Here is an 18,162-nt window from a genome sequence, read left to right on the forward strand (position 1 = left end):
AAAAATTGCAGCTTTTAAATGTTGAAGTTTTTTTTCTTTTATGACAGCGATACCGCGTGGGGAGTTTTCTTTTTTATTTTCATTTTGTTTCCGTTATTTTACTCAACAGTTTCGGGAAAATATTTAGCATAAAATGGCCATAACAATTTTAAACAGATTTTCTGCGTATTTTGACGTCGAGCAGAACGAAATACAAGTAAGGTGGCTCCACTCGGAGCTTTTGTATGTGTGTGTGTGTGTGTGTGTGTGTGTGCGAACGACTTTGTGTGTTTGTGTGGAATAAAGCTGTTATGTTTGACACGTCAGCACTGCGTTGGGCACGGACTACACCATGTAGATACTTGTAGCCATAGCACAGCTCCAGTTATTACATTCATTCAAGTATTCAAAAAATAACCTAAACTTAAAATTATATTAATTCAAAGTGCTTCTCTTTTTGGGTGATATAGTCTTATGGACATTTTTCAAAAAAATAATAATAGTATTTTGTAACGTGTACACATATAAATTCATTAAAAATATTTACTAAGCTGATTTATAGTTTGGAGAAATAATAATTATTTGCAAAGGGCCAAGGGAGCACAGACATTGGCTCGATAGCAACGCCCACACAAACACACACACTTGACAACGGGCTTGCTCCAACAGGGAATATGGCATCCATCGACCGCTGCACTCTTCGCTCAGCTCCAACTCTATCAATTTTTGCTACTGTAATGCTGTCTTGCTGTCTTGCTGCTGCTTATTAAAGGCTTGGGCGCAGATTAGTTTATCATTTAATTAATTTTTTGCCTTTGCATCCAAAAATGAACAAGTATAAAACGAAATGGCTGTGTTGAGGTTTACGACGGATACAAAAAAAAAAAAAAACAAAAAATATATATATATACATATATATATATTAATATTGTGTCTATGAAAATCTAAACACATTTTGCGCACTTTTAATTTGATTATATTAGTTTGTTGAAATGATTCAATTTGGCTCATCCAGTGGGGCTGCTTGGATGAATTGGTTAAAGGTAATCCTAGGGGAAATTCTTTAATTAGGTTCTGTCGCCCCAAAAACTAATTTTATTTGCGCTATATGAAACGATTCTTCCAGGGAATCGAAAGTATTTGTTTTTGTATATGTATGTATATGTATATATGCCTTCTATGTATATATGTATTGGAGCGAGGCTCATGAGACACTGATAAGCAAAGGCAATATGCTGCATACCTTCATGTCTGGTGAACAGAAATGAACTGTTGGGTGACGATGTTAGTTGATAGTATTATAAAAGTGATCTGTTAACGCACTGTTAACTTAATTTTAAAGTTTGGTTTTTAAATCTGAAATGAATTTATGTTTAGCAAAGTCCATATTTTTGTAGTGTTTTACATGTCTGGTACATGAGGGTAATTGTGATATTGGACACTTTTAGCTGAAGAATCATTACAAACTGAAATAATAAAAAAAGTTAAACATTTTAAGCAAGTTAAATTTAATTTTCTATAGGTTAATGATAGATTTAACCCATCTAGTATATTTAAAGACGCCGATCTATCGACTAAAGACTTTATTTTGTAATACAGACGGACCATACTCTTGCTTTAGTATGAGGCTGGAGGTTGGAACTCGGCAATCACAGTTGTCAGTTGACACTTATGACCGGCCCACTGGTCAGCACCCAGAACTGTCTAATTGTTTGAGTTGCTTTGTGACCTTTTTGGAAGGTGTCAAACGCATTTGCTGTCAAACCTCCTACGCCCAGACACGTGCATGGGTTTGATGCCGCCAAGCCAACGTCACATTTTATATTGAAGTTGAATATTTGGCTGCTGACTGACCACGGGACGTTTACATATGACCATTAGGGGCTGGTTTTTGGCGATTTTCACTTTGACTTGGCCTTTGTCCACAGTTGCCTTTTAATTTCGTTTCATTTATATTAAAAAACGCAGCAATAGCGACACCATACTCTGCTCTCTAATTGCTGTCAAAATTTGTTTGTTAAGTGTTGGCCGCCACCCACTATACCACACCCTGACACATGCGACTGTCCGAGACCTCAAATGAGAATATAAATGAGAATTTTTCCAAGCGGATGTTTTCACAATATTGTCCGCGTGTATGTGTGCGTGTGTGTGTGTGTGCGTGTGAAAGCTTTGTTTATTTTCGTTTCCGTTCAGTGACATTCTTACATTTTGCATAAATTCAGGTCTGTTATATCAATAACTCGTCTGTAATGTAGCATAAAATTGTATAATAAATATAAATTACAGTCATAATATAATGGATTGAAATACAATTTCATTTTAATCCAATTGCTTTTTGACCAACCCAACAACAAGAATCTAATAACAATAATGACCCCAGAATAACCATAAGAAATAGCCCCAAAACATTTTGCAAATCTAATGAGCCTCAACAGCATAAAAATGAAAAAAATTAAAATCAGAAGATGAAACTACGTCACGCCGAATTGCGTATGCTCTTCTAAAATAAGACAAAATTAAATTCTGTGTTTCATTAAATTTAACTATTAATTGAGTTTATTACAACTTTTATTTTATTTTTTTTTTAACATATGTAAAGCTAAATTATATTATATATATGCCAAGCTTCTTAAGGTATTTTCCATACATTTTTGAAGGGTATACAAAATGGACTTATAAAAGCATTAAGCACGAAAAGTGACAGACCGTAGGTCACAAACCTCTGGGCTGAAGCTGGTCTCAGTTGCGGTTGGAGCGCATTGCTGGCTCAGCTTTTAGTGGGGTGCAAAATCAAGAATTAAAACGTCTTAATGGCTTCGTTTTTATGAGCTGTCTGTCTGCCTGTCTGCAAGACATTTGGGGTGGCTGGCTGCTGTCCTTGGAATTTTCGTTAGCATGACGGGACCGAGCACCAAATGAAGTATTCCTTCACGGCCCAAGCAAAAATACGTTTTTTCTCTTGTAAATTCTTTTAGTAAATTTACATATAAATTAGGCAAAAATTTTGTTTTGCTCCAATGTTTCAATTAACACATATAATTGACATATCTCAAATGTAGTGAGATTTGTAGACGAGCTAATGTTTTTGCAATTTTGCCAATGAGTGGAAAATTATTTTCTAGAGATTTAGTTTCACTTTTGTAGATTGCTTAGATGAAGAAAACTATTTACTTCTATTAAATGTAAATTACAGGCTGGCATATAATTTTTTTTTCAATATAATTTTGATACAATATTTATGAGTTTTTGTATTACCTATTAAGTCCTATCGTATTAATCAACTTTAAAAATTTTTCGTTATTATTTGCTGTAATAAATAATTAATTAATAACCCTTTCAAAAACTAGAATTGTTTGAATTTGATTCATTTGTAATTTGTTATTCTAATGTTTTGTTCTATTTATTGACTCGTTCATTTAGCTCGGTTCAATAATTTTAATTATTCTCCACCAAATATTTTGGGATTGCATTTTTGATTAGATCGTCACAGTTGCAACAACAATCAGCGAAAATAATTAAATGCATTCAAGCATTTTTAATCGTTCAAGCTTAGGTGCTTTTATGTTTGGCCAATGTGTGCATTAGCTACGATGTGGGAATCTCGTCACATCAGCATTGTATATTTGAAACGTGGGTTTGTGTTATTTCAATTTGCTCTTTTCATGCTCGGTTTGTCGTTCTCGATTTGCAAGTTGACCCAAGGGGGAAATATTAAAATATATATATACATATATGTATTTGGGTATAAAATGAAACAGCCATAACTACTCAATTAGAAATATATATTAGTAATTTTTAAAGAGAAAGAAGTAAAATCTGGCTCCAGTTTTATGTGGAAAATAATAAAAAATCAATGGTTCCAAATATTTATCAACCAAGTATTTTACCTGAATTTCATAGAAACTTCTGCTCCGATTCAGACAATAAAATAATATGTGCAGAACATCGTCTATAGTTCACTAATGCGAGTAGCTAATAAATAAAACTAAAGCAAATCGAAAAGTGTTATTATTTGAAGCGAGTCTTTTGTTTAGCGAACAATGCAATGGAAACAATTTCGAAGCATACTCATAGAGAAGACCTTTAAAAGCCTGCCATACTGCTGCCAGAGTGCAAACAAAGGTGTCAGGGAATTCTTCGGCTACGTGAAGCAAACAACCCAACACACAATAAAAAAGAAAACAGGACCATTTTGATGGCAAACAGCGGAGCAACAAAAAGGATATCGCGTGCCAAAAAATCAGCATGTAAACACAGCACAGCACAGCACAGCGCAGCGCAGCACAGCACAGAAGACAAAGGTATAAAAGTGACTACGAAAAAGCTTTCAGCATTGCCCCAACGATTGTCCATTCCATTCCATGCAATTCCATCCCCAAAATGAGTGAGTGATGTGAGAAATGATTCTTCTTCCCCTTTTGAAAGCCAGCCTGGCCTTTCTCTGCTTTGTTTTATTTTATTGTGATTTTATGTTAGTGTTTTGTTTTGTTTTGTTTTGGCATATTGGCAAATATTAGTTTCATACTGTCATAGGAAATGGTCTGTGTTGATTTATAGTAGTATACAGACTGAGTAGACTGTGTGTTTACGCCTATAAATGCATATCTACACGTATGGGGTTAACACCGTTTCTAACATATGTTACACATTTCAGTATGCCCGGAATTCAATTGTATAGCACTTGCAATTATGTTATGTGTACTATTAGTCATTTGATGCTTGTCATATGAGTTTATAGCTCACAGCTGAGGTTTACAAGATATTAAACGTATTCAGAGTTTAAAATAATTGTGCATAGATTTTTATTGGAAATGTTTATCTGTTATACATGTTCGTAAGTCTGTCATGTTTTGTTGTAGTATATGTATAGGATTCATTCAAAGACATTGTAATTATTGTAAATAAACTTATGTAAAAATACCCTTAATAATTATATAATCGGTAAAAGGTTCATATATCTGCCTTATTTTGGAGCTGAAAAATAAAGAGATGAATAGATTAGTAGAGCGAAAAATAAATATATGGAGTTGAATGCATTCAAATTAGTAATAAATTGGTTATTAATCTGAGCTTATCAATAAAATATTCCCGATTTATCCTTAGTCAATGAAAACTCAAGTTTAAAGTTTCCATTTAAACGTTTAAGTCTGAAATACCATGACGAGCGTTCTCACGTTGCATAAGCCATCTGACGGATTGTGTTTGCCCCCCACACAAAAACATATCAATTAAATTCAATTAAATTCGAAAAACCACAAGCCAAGTGCATTTGTCTTGGGTGGGCGCTTAACCTTATCGCACAGTGCCAGTGGAGTTGCCATTGGAGTCCAGCCAACGTTCATTGTTCGGCACTTGGCCTACCCCGCACTTGGCTGTCAATCTTATTCTAATTGAAATGCACACAACCTCTGCGTCAGCTCACAAATTGACTTTTACGGACAAACAATCGAAATTGCAAGGCTCTCTGGTAGGCGCACAATTATGGGCTACACCAGTTTACAAATTTTCAGTTTGGCTCTTGAGGATTAGGATGCTGATTTGAATTGCAATGAAGCAATAAAAGATATGAATGTAATAATATTTTTGTTTTCACATTGCATTCACTAAAGTAAAAAATGATTATTATTCTATAATTCCTTGGCAACTAAAAAACAAAAAACAATCAATTTGAATGTAGACTAGTTTTATCAAAATCAACAAGTTAACTGCAGCAATTTGACTGCATATCGGTTGTCGAGCTCTTACACCTACTCTCACTTAAGCCGGGCTGCAGATCATTGCAATTTCATTGTTGTTTCGCATTCCAATTGATTGCCGCACTTGAGTTTTCCTTTATTTTTTTTTTTTTTTTTGAGCTAACAGACAATGAACTAACTAATCCTAGTCACCGGATAATTGCTCTGCTTTTTGGTATGCTCGGAATATTTCTCATTTTTGTTTGCATGCTGTGAAAATTGCAGGTCGTAAGGACGCTTAATTAATTAAAAAAGTTTTGCACCTTTTATAAATATTTTTTTTCTGCCGCTAGCGTAAAAATGTAAAAAATTTGTATTTCGCACACTTGGGTTGAGTTTTTGATAAATTAGCACGGCTTCCTCGCATGCCTTGTTAAAATATTTGAAAATATTTAAATTGACATTTCATTTTTTTTTTGTCGGGCTTCTGGTTTGCATTTTTTTTACGCCCATATTGTGAATATGAACAATGTCAATTTGTCGGCAAGCAGCCTTAGGGCAAAAAGGTTAACATCGTGACGTTACGTATATAAATATATATACATTTTAATGAAAATTCCCGTGACCGCCAATGAAACAAAAATACTTCGTTTAGCAGCCGGGCGACTTTAAATTTCCTCAATGTCAATTTGCATGGCGAACACCTTTAGTTCGTATTTGTAGAAGGCTTCTCATCCAGATGAGCAATGCAGGGGTACAACTAATCAAAACAAATTCAATTAAACAGCATGAAATACGAAGTGGCCGAGTGGCGGCCAGTTCAAGCCAAAGTAGAAGGCACAGAGAGACAGCCAGACAGACAGTTAGACGGATAGACGGACAGACGGTCAGGCTGGCTTTTGCATGAGTTTCTTATCTGGCAGCACAATCCATTAAAATTGCACATCGTTTACACCAAAAATCAATTCGCCAAAGCATTTAGGCATTACAAATGCTATGCCAGCCACTGGCTAGCTATACGAGTAGAGACAGCCAACACGAGAATCGTCGACAGAATCCTCGTCCTCATTCACACTCCACGCCGCGTTGGCCAACAGTCGTAGTTGGCCCGCTTCAAAATGAACGTTGATGGCCATAAATTTCATATACGGCGTTTGTGTTTTTTGGTTTTGTTTGTTCCTGGCTGCTGCTGCCGTTGGTTGTCGTCTGCCCTCTACAAAGCGATAAACGCAGCACAAGCAAAGCGCAGCGTAGCTTATAAAGCCTCGCTGTTCATTCACTGGGCACTGCTTTGAAATAAGTCCGCCAGATACTGGGATACTGGTGCATAGCTACGTTTCGGAACAAGCACGAGTCGTCTGACATTTGTACGGTCTGTTTGTTGGCTTAGAATACTGGGATTGGAATTAAACCCGATAAAACCAAATAAAGGCAATTTAAGGTTGAAGTGCACTAGGCGACAGGGCCTGCACTTTAAATACCCTGTAGTGCAGCATTATTGCTTTAAGTTTCTATACGTGAGTAGAGCTTCTCATTAATAGGCTCTTGTATAGAGAAGTTGAATTGCTATAAAACAGAAGGGTAATACAAGACCCATCCATGAAAGGAACCCCTTTATACATATTCTAAAACCATCAACCGATATATAAAGCATATATTCTCTCTCCCTCCCCCTCTCTCTCTCTCTCTCTCTCTCTCTATCTTTCTCTCTTGATTCATTTTCGGTATTTAAAATTCAACATGGAAGCAACTCTAGTCTGTCAACATTAGCGTATCGCATGGAGCTGCTATCAGTGTCATTCCAACATGTCCCACAACAAATTATGTTTGTCGCAAAGAGGAATATCCCGATGGACGTTGCATATGCAACAACAACTGCAACAACAACAACGACAACAACAGCAATCGCATTAAATGCTTTTGCTGTAGCATATGGTGGTGGCGATGTCAGGTTGCCGCGTTTCATTAGTGGCACCTAAAACAGCAAGATGAGATTAGAGCCAAGCGACGACAACTAAAAGTGTGGAATCCCAGAAAGAGCACGTTAGGCCGATGAGTTATGGCGTGCATTAATGCGCACTAAAATCTGACTCAATGCTAAGCATTTTATGCAATGCATGCGCACAAGAGTTTTGATGATATTTTTTGTCGACTTTTTTTCCTTCTAAATTAATTGTTAATAATAAATGCTTTAAACTATTTTTTATCCAAAAAGTGTTAACTAGATTAAAGGAGAACTTTTTATTTGTTTTACGCGCATTTCCTGTTGACCTTGTATCGATCGCTAAGACTTTAAATGATTTAGCTTTTGCGTGACATGTCCTACTTAATCTGAAGGCTTCAATTCGACGTTTTGTTGCTCAGTGCAGTTCGGTCAGCCTGCATAAATTACCCCATCCCCAGAGTAGAAAGTTAGGAGTCAAACTTACAGTGTTTGCTCCAAAGGAAACAAATAATGTTGGGCATATTAGATTTAACATGTTGCGCCTGCTTCCATTAATAAAACAAGAACAGATGAACAAACGCAAAGTTTTGTATATTTCATCAGGAGCATCCCTTGCCAACAAACCGAAGATAAATTGTTTTTGTTCATGATTTATAAAAGTAAAAATGTTGTATGCGGAAACCAATAAAAATAGGACATTGAACTGGCGGCAGTCTGCCGAAGCTACTCTTTAAAAACATTTGTATTCGGCTGTGTTGTGTTGTGATGATACCCTACACTCATTGTTTTCGTATCATTTAAAAGCTGAGAGCTGTAAATTACATTCAAATGATCTAAATATATCTCACTATTTTTTGACTCTCTTATACTATATATATAAATAATTTACCTACTCACTTTTGTAATTGAAAATGATTTTAAGGCATGTGTAGGCGATGTAGGCGATGCTCGAATATCTTTCGATTGAGCACCTCGATCAGTTTTCCGGGGTCGTTGGGCTTGTTGCATGTTTCCTTGGCAGAAAAGTGATCCAGATACTCATCACGCTTGCAATATAGACAAACGCCATTGATGAATTCCTCCTCGCAGAGCGTGGCATTGGTAGAGCGCGCCCAATCTGCATTGTTGATCTGCTTGAAGAGATCTCCGATATAAATGCGAGCAGTGGAGACTGCAGAAAACGCATTGGACGCGACAGTTGTAATTGGATTGTGCTCCAGATTCAATACCAGCAAGTTCTTAAGCTTGTTGAACAGACCCCTGGCATATGGAGAGTATATTGAGGTAATACAGCAGGGTTTCTAGGCGAATTGCGACTTACCCTTGTATCCGATCCAGATTGTTATGAGCCAAGTGAATTTCCAGCAGCATGGGCGAGTGACTGAAGAGTTCATCGGGCAATCTGGCGATGTTGTTGCGCTCCAAGTGCAGCATTAGCAGTTGCTTCTGGGACTTGAGAAAATCCCTGCCGAGATAGCTGATGTTGCTGCGTATGCCAATGTAGGATAGATTTTCCGATTTCCAAAATAGTTCGGCTGGCACATTATCTCCGCAATTGTGCAGCTCGAAGCCGCGCAGCTTTGTCATGTGCCACAGCTCCTTGGAGCTCAGCAAGGACATGTCCACGCTGCTGTTCTTAAGCGAACAGTCCAAGGAGAGCTGGAGCAACTGCGTCTGCTTGGCAAAGATCTCGGTGCCCACGCTGGCCATATTCCTGACGACAATCGATAACCTTTTCAGCTGCGTTAGGGGATGCAACAAGGTGGCTGGCAAATCGCTGCGGCCCTTCAGCGTGAGCTCCGTAATATCTGTGACATTCTCAAAGAAATTCGCTGGCAGCTCTGCCTTAAAGCCAATCAAAGAGATTTTCTTGAGTCCTGGATAGTTCGTAAAATGCTGCTCAAGCAGCTCGTCCCGCTCATCACGAGCCTCAAAATAGTTTGAGATCTCCAGTTCGGTGTAGTTGGTTATGCCCAGCTTCGTAATCAGGCTGCGAATGGTTTGGGGATTTGGTATGGCACAATTGTCGATACTTAGCCGACCGATGCGTCCGATTTTGAGCGGTGGCAAGTAACCAAAGCCGCGCACGTCGAAAATACTGCAACTGACACTGTACAGCTGCTTGGAGCTGATCAATGTAACCATTCCACATTTGATGCGCTGATCCTGGCACTCGCACTCATTGTTTCCCTTCAATATAGATTCGCAACCATCTTTGGTCGTATAAATGGCGGGCACTTCTTCCGAGATCGTTGCATTGTCCTGTATGCTAGGCAGGACAAGGCCTAGCAGCAAAATCGCAATCAACATTTTCGAGCTGCGTGCCGACATCGACTGAAGGTAGCTACAAATAAAAAGGAAGAGGTGAACTCAATTTTAGGTATTTATTATGTGTTTACCTGCCTTTACAGGTAAGCTACAGTTTCAAAGTGAGTTAAATATGCCACGAACTTAACCGAATAATTCCTCTCTAGTCAAAATGAGCAGGCCTTGATCTATATTGTATATACGAAGGTATATTCTTACCTGGAACACCTGCTTTATGTATATTTATATATTATATGTATATATTATATATATAGGCGTTACTTTAGCTAAAATGTTTAATGTTTGTTTATTGGTATTTGGTAAAACATTTAATGCTTGTCAATAAATTAAATTCACAAAAGAGAATTCAAACTAAAATATGTAAATATCAAATTTAAGTTTATATCCCAATTTTTGAAACAACTTTAAATGTTTTCAATGTGATATAATTATATCATTTTATTGGGCCCCTCTTCATTTTGGTTATTATCTCTTCACATTGATGCGGATTCTGTGCAAATGCGAAGTTCAATGCGCCGTTTAGTTCGCATCACATAGGACGAAGTATTTTGTCAGTCTTTGTGCTGTCTGGTGCTGGGGCAGAGGCTGGGGCTTGGCTGTGAATATGGCTGCTTGGTATCAAAAATTACATTTCATTCTGGTTTTTGGTTTCATTACAAATGCAAAAATGCAAAATGGCAAAAGGCGGCCATTATCTTCATTCGCGTCTGTCGATCGATAATCGCTGGCAGACAATCCAGTCCGAGTTGAAATTGGAGTTGAAGACGCAGCACCGATGTTGAATCGTTCGAGGCGTTCATGCGTAAATGGCTGCCCACCTTTACGCAGTTGCACTCGCAGATCTGGCCAATGCATTTGAATTTGCAGCCGCCAGCCTTATGATCACATCAACATGCACCAATCAGCCAGCCAGCCAGGCAGTCAGCCAGTCAGCCAGTCAGCCAGCCAGACTCACGCCACTCAGGCCACTTTCCTGCATCTCGTTCCCGCTGATATTGCTGTGTTGGCTTGAGGCTTCAGCGCGGTGGCAAACATTTTTTACGATTTTCTTTTGATGCCTTGAATCGCCGTTTCGTATTCCCAAGAGCTAAATCAATAAATTACGTGACAGGCATGCAGAAAACTTGATTACTTCAACTCCAAAACTCGTACCATCGAATGAGCCAGCTCCAGCGATCTTCGCTACGGTTTCCTTCATTTTGATTGAATCAATCAAAAAAATATTCATTTATATTTAAAGGCAGGACATCCATCTTCCGATCTTGCACATATACATACATATGTGTGTGCAACAATAAATTATTAAACGCTATTTTATTATTGAGTTCCCTCATATACAGGAGATGCATTTGTATCGTACAAAAATACAAAAATACAAATTACATTGTGCATATAATATGCAGATATGAAATTAGTAGCATATATTTAATCGATGCAGAAACAGGGAATAGTGTTTATTGATTTTCAGCTGTAAACTTAATTCTCTGCTCCTAAGTCAAAAGGCAAATAACAAAGTTTAGTTAAGTTTAAAGTTTGCAGCAGCTAAGTCAAGCCATGGATGCAGTGGGCTTAAATGTGGACGAATCCCGACAAGGCAGCTGGAAGCCTTGTCACTACATATTCAAGTTGATTGTGCCACAAATCTGCATTGATTTTGATTTCTTGGACCACGTTGTTAAATCGCCTTATTCGAAAAGCTTTTGCCCAGACTTGAACGGTAAACGGTCTTCATACAGAGCAGCCCGAATGGTAAATACTTTTGTAAGACTGCCGTACAACATGACAAGCAGCAAATAAATGGTCTTAATCCTGGCCAGACAAAGGGCTGCTCTCATAAAAGGGCAAGACCTGGACTCTGGCTTCGGCTAATAACTCACTCATACACAACGCCGCGAATGTGTCTGGCCGTCTAATGGAATAGTCAAGGAATGGGAATGGGAATGGGAATGAGAATGGGTTGGCCTGCTGGTCTTCCATTTATGCGATTTGCATTTGATTTATTTATTGTAAATTATACGCCGCATGCAAATTGGTAGCTACACAAAATACGAGAAAGAAAGAGAAAAATTAAGTTGTTGTGCAATGGTTTTCCAAGAAACTTTTTCCAGTTGCGCTAAAATTGCCCCAAAGGGCTTTTCCGTTGCTCAAATAATAATTCGCTTCAAATTCGAATACGCACGTTTCATAACAAAAATAATATACCAGCTAGCACAGGCTCAGGCACAGGCACAGGCACAAGCCAAGCACAAGAAGGCATCCAATACATATTATGTTGCCTGCAGCGCCCACGCAATGAGAAAGCGTCTCTGGCAAACCCTTTGCCCGAGGGGGCATGAGCGTAGCCCTCTTGCTTCGGTGGCAAATCAAATAGACGCATGAAATTTAATAGTACGTACAATTTTTGACATTTGCCTTTGAAAACAAATGGAAACGAAAACGAAAATGGGAATGGGAATGAGAATGGAAATGGAAATGGTAATAGGCAATAGGCAATGGGCAATAGGTAATGTTAATGGCAACACGAACTGGGACAACGCCCACACCACTCAGCTCTGGGTGTTTGGATTGTTTAGTGCGTGGCATGGTAGTTTTTTCTTCTATTCGGCTTACTTCTATGTTTCCGCCTATTTATTTATTTTAATTAAAACGGACACGTGTTGCTGTTTTCTTGTTTTCATTGGCCCGGGCAACTTATAGACAAGCATCAAAATGATATCATTGTGAGACCAAGTTGAGGAAATTCTAGAAACTGTAGCAAGAAACCTTTTAACTTGGCTGTGTAAGCAGATACCTTTGTGAATATTCAAATGAGCTGGCGACAAATTTAAGAATATCCTATATCGATCGAATGGGACTGTTGGGATAAACTTTGTATTCCATTGATCAGGATATTTCAAAAAAGTGAAATCTCTTCCGAGTTTATATTCATCATATATTTGTTGAATTTAAATTACTTTTTTATTTAAACAATATTATTAATTTAGTATAGTTTCTATTATTATTTAGTTTTTATTGGTAAATCAATATCTTTGCAGCAATATGGACTCGATTTTGCGCTCCTTAGTTACGTTGCATGCACTCATGTCTGGGCACACAGAAATGGGCGTGGCCATTCATATTGCACAGCCTTCAACAGCAAATTTGCATAGTGGCTCCTTGCAGAAGCTGCAGCTTGCCCAGCACAAAATGCCCCTGAGTGGTATTTGCAAGAGCTTGCACTGCTATGGGTATGTGTATGGATGTATGTGTATGTGTATGAATACCTAAATCATGATCGTGTCTACAAAGCGGATAAGTTCTTTTGTTGTTTTTGTTTTTAACAGGCAGTGACTGGCTGCTTATCGCCTTAAAATAAAAAGAAGCTGCAGCTGAAGCCGAAGCCGAAGCCGAAGCCATTGCCGTAGCCGTTGCCGTTGCCGTAGCCGTAACCGTAGCCAGTAGCTAGCCGGCCATCAGAAGTCCGAAATTAGCACAGACAGTTTGCTGCTGTTCAATGTCTATGGCTGATTGTTGCTGCCGTTGTTGTTGTTGTTGCTGTTGCCGTTGCCGTTGCGGTTGCTGTTTAATGATTTCATGGACTTGCAGCTATTTTTAAAGTGCGTCGCAAATTATAGAAATCGCTACTGAGCGGGGTATACTCACACAGCCTGAGATTCTGACTTGAACGGCATTAATTTTATGTAATTAATGGAAATTATGAGTGGAACATTGAAATTCCTTGTGAACATCACCCAGGACAACCGAAGCTATAGTCGCGCAACAGAATTGCCAACTTTTTAAGAGGGTAGGGTAGGGTAGGGTAACGCAGGTTAGGGGGGTTCGGCCTGGGTGGCTCTTGTTCAGCAAATTTCCATCATTCCACATAGCTTGCCAAATGAAAGAAAATTAAATTTTTCACTGTCTACTTAATTGAAACATTAGCCAAAAACATTTTATCCACTCTGTCCCAGTTATGTTCTCTGTTTCGTTGCTCTCTGTTTTGCCCTCTGTGTTCATTTACATTCAAATTAACTCGTAATGAAAACGAGTTCACAAACTTTGACTTTGGGGGGTTGCGGCATTTAATTAGTTGTTCTGATTGTTCTTGTTGTTGCTGTTGTTGTTGCTGTTGTTGCTGCTGCTGTTGTTGTTTGTTACTGATGTTTGCTGGCCATTTCTTTTAGCTTAGTCTGTTCAATTATCCACGCACAATGTGCCGCCACACCGTCGTGGAAAGCTTTATGTTCTGTTTGCTTTGACACTATCAAGGCTCATTTGCTCAATTTATTGCAAGCTACAAAGGCAGCATCTACTTTCTTTTATAAGCGAACAAAACAGTTTACGACTAGTTAAAAATCATTCAAAACGTAAATTGAATTTACAGTTGAATCGGACTTTTCCCCACTTGGGGATATACAAATTTTTTGGAATGCCTTGCTCGATATCGAAAAAATGTGTATATTTGCTTGTAGACTTTTTTTGCTGTCACTTATTGCACGAAACACTCAAATCTAGGGCCATCACTGCTGGCTCACCATGAATATGTATAGGACGGTTTTTTTCTGCCTACACAGCATAAACTGCAATCAAAGTCTGCTGCATCATCTATGGCAGCTCAACTCAGAGCAGAGCAGAGCAGAGGAGAGCAGGGCAGCGCAGGGCGAGGACAGGCATATATACCCACTTCCAGTCATTTTGGCACTTCAAATTGGCAAACAAACAAGCTCACGTTCAAATGAAATGTGAGTATAAACAGACATTTTTCACACAGCGCCCGTCACACCGTTCACATTTGCGAAGGTAAACAACTTGAATGCGTCCTGGCGGAGACGAGGAATCAGAATTAGGGGAAGCATTGCTCATACGGCGACAGCAGCAGTAAGGAGTGCAAAATAAAAGCGAGACGGAGAGCAAAGCTAAAGAAATGGAACGTTAGCAGGGGGTTGGCTCTGTGGTTCTGTGGCTCTGTGGGTCTGTGGCTCTGTGGCTGGGAGCAATTCACTTGACACGCAAATGTGCATAAACAAGGCATGAATATTCATGCACAGATATATAGAGATATGTATACATATGTATGTATGTATGCATGTCTGTTTAGGCGCTTTCTGTGGGTGCAACATGAAAGGGTCTGTGATATCTCGACTTAGAGATGAAATGCAATGCGCATAGAAAAATTTGTTCGCAAATGTTTGCACATCTGGTTTACGCAGCGTCAGGTGTTGGTTGGATGGGGCACTCTCCGAGTTTCCGAGTCTCCGAGTCTCCGAGTGGTCGAGGTGACTGAACCGGGCTTTTAGTGTAATGTATATTATGTAATCTACACGGCATATGAATGAATATTGTGAGCCGAGTCTTTTGAAATGGGCTATGGATGCTATGGATAGGTCGTTCACTCCCACATCCTTTCGATATTAAAATTTCAACTGACTAAAAACATTTGCACAACAATCATAAATCCTTGTCAATCACACGCGGGACACACCCCCCAATAGCTCGCCGCCCTGCCTCGACAGTGACAGTCATCATCATCAGCCTTATCCTAAGCCCCAGACCCCATATGATTTTAAGCATAAAGCATCTATTGCCAACCGCTAGTTGCAACTTTTTCAGGCTCCAGACAACAGCCTCGACTTCTGACTTGCGTAAGCGGAACTGATTACATCTGTCGTCACCGAGGCTAAGGCTTTTCGGGTAGCTGCGTGACAAAAATTTTTGACTGCGCCCGTCATTTATTTGATGTGTCGCTTTGACAGCTGTGTCTTCGATAGCGACTTCCACTTGACGGTGGCTGCAAAAATAAATAACAAAGAAAAAAAAAAAACTTTTGCTTGATTGGGCGTAGGATATTCTATGTTCTGCTGCTATTATTTCTCAATGCCTTCTTCTGCATTGATAGCAAGTTTAATTTCTCTCATCTCTTGGCCAACAATCAATCATTGTGCATTTAACGTGGCTAAATAATTGTGGTTTGTAACAGAAATTTAGCCACAGCTAGAGCAGCATGGCATTGAAGTTGACTAATGCGTAATCGATGTTGACTACTTCCAAATGCAAAATCCGATATGATATTGAAACTTCAAGTTTTCAGGCACTTCAAAAATATCAATAGAAAATATATATATGTATATCGGTTTATAAATGTGAATAAGAGAAACGGCTAAATACATCGTGAAATAAGTGAACGCAATGCAAGATGAGGCAAACCCAACGGTAGCCGCTTTTTGGCTTCAGCCGGCAAAACAGCTTCAACAAAATTATTTAATTTGAGCTGCAAATTGCTTGCTTGCAAAGTAAAGTGGCAGAAACCAAAACCGAGACCAGAAAACCGCAAGAGTTTATGGCTCGCTGCTACTAACAGTATCTCATTGTCATGCCTAAATCATGTTTAACGATCAATAAATGAAACGACTAAGAAGTCGTCGGACTCGTCTCTGGATCACCTACCGGCAAGTCGTCAGTGACGTTTTGTCAGATTTTGTTTCCTTAGAACTCATCGGGTTTGATGTCTTCTTGTCTTCTTCTTTCTCTGTGTGGGCTCCTGTACAAAACGTTCTGGGTAGGTGTGAATATAGCAAATTGAATGGCCGAGCGGGCCACTTCAAAGCCCCAACAGCAACTTTGTTGTCTGACCGAAATACTGAAATACTGAAATACCCGGAATGCTCATTATGCAAATTCCATTTCAAATCTCCATTTCATTATCGGCCAAAATATTTCCCAGACAAATTACTGTCTCGCCTACCAGCTGCATACATGCAATGTCAGACGTGTAACAACATTGTAAACAATTGTATCACTGCATTAGCTCTATCATTGCCTTATCAGTCGGTGTTGCTCTATTTACCAAGTACTCCACAGTGACAGCTGTAGCTGGACTCAGGCAATAGAGAATTTAATAAATTTATAGAAAGCCACGTTGGGCTCGAATCGCAACTTTTCGACAGCTGTCCGAAGCAAAACAAAAAATTAGCCTTCATACCACAAAAAATAATAAGCGGATATTGGGACAGCATTATTTCCGCTCATTTTAATATCAACCGCGTGGAGAAACAAAATACAAATTCAAAAGATAAACACACAAATCAAAATCATCCTAAGCCAAATGAAAGTGAAACCCGAATGGGAAGGAGATTTTTTTGTACAAAAAATGCAAACATTCTTGGAATATTGGGGTAAATTTTGTTACAAATTTAATGGTCGAGGGGAGAACTTATAAAGGAACCACGTGCTGCGGGAGTTTTCATGATATTGTTAGAAAAAAACACCGCAAAATCTTGTTAAAAAATTAAGCGACTTTCTTGGTTTCCTTTTTTTTCGGTAGCGAGTCGCAAAGAAAACAAGTTTTTTAGTGTGGGTAGCAAATGCATTCGAAAATATATTATGGCCAAATGCACTTCGAGCTCGTCATGAATGGAAAAACAAGCGAAAATATGCCAGCGGGTGTTATAGACTGTGCAATACTCAACTCATGCAATTATATTCAAGTCTGATGGTAAAATCGGAGGTCTAAAATAACTTGTACTATATCTCTGCCAGTTCTTACTTGTTCTTCTTACTTCTTACTTCTCATATGCAAATTATTTATATGTTTAACTCGATAATGATACTGTTTTTCTAAATTTGAGTGTATAAATTTTGTACAAATAAACTGCCATCAAAATGAAACCAATATACTCCATTCACATTATTCGTAAGCAAGTGTATAAAAAAGGAATCGCTTACAGCGAAATGGCATTTATCGCAGGTAACCCACTGTGCACAGTAGGCAGGCTGAACTGTACAGGGTGAGAAACAACGACTAATGCACAAAGGAAATTATAATAAGCGCAGTATTTTCTTGTACGATTCCCCCAAATAAGACCTGAGAATCAGAGACGCCACAAAGTAAGTAATGTAAATCGCCTGACGGCCTTTTGGCTTTTCATGTTTTGCCCATTTGCCGCTTTTATCAGACTTATAAAAAGGATTTTCGATGTCGAAAGCATCTCGTATTTCGTTTTATTATTACACAGCAGCCAGTCAGTCAGTCCGTCGTCCGTCAGTCCGCCAGTCCGTGAGTGAGTGAGTCCGTAGGTGGTCAGTGCGGGTGGCGCCCTATTTTGTAGTAGACTTGTCATATTGCAGCGACCTCTCGCCTGGCTTATTATTATGATTCTTTTTTTTTCATTTCATTTCATTTTTTTTTTTTGGCTTTTTATTGTTTTCGTCAGGGTCGTTTTGTATAAATGGATTATGGCAATTAAAGTGTGCATC

The 18,162-nt window shown here is 38.7% G+C and overlaps 1 protein-coding gene across 4 annotated transcripts in view; it reads right to left on the reverse strand.

Moving 5' to 3' along the window:
- Positions 1-4,760: 4,760 nt before the first annotated feature.
- LOC108611390 (uncharacterized) overlaps positions 4,761-18,162 on the reverse strand; it is a 42,020-nt gene continuing 28,618 nt past the window's right edge. For 2 of the 4 annotated variants that reach the window (XM_018003983.2, XM_018003984.2), the window contains exons 2-4: positions 8,924-9,946; positions 8,500-8,862; positions 4,761-4,956 (exon numbers count right to left, since the gene is read on the reverse strand). In XM_018003983.2, coding sequence (XP_017859472.1) covers positions 8,520-8,862; positions 8,924-9,946 — 1,366 coding nt within the window. In that variant the 3' untranslated portion in view covers positions 4,761-4,956; positions 8,500-8,519. Of the gene's footprint in view, positions 4,957-8,499; positions 8,863-8,923; positions 9,947-10,001; positions 10,081-18,162 lie in introns of those variants that run through there. The other 2 variants (XM_089464840.1, XM_089464839.1) reach the window with 2 other exon arrangements.

Source organism: Drosophila arizonae, chromosome 3 (assembly GCF_054131065.1).
Source record: "Drosophila arizonae isolate 15081-1271.41 chromosome 3, UAZ_ARI_1.0, whole genome shotgun sequence".
NCBI lineage: Eukaryota > Metazoa > Arthropoda > Insecta > Diptera > Drosophilidae > Drosophila > Drosophila arizonae.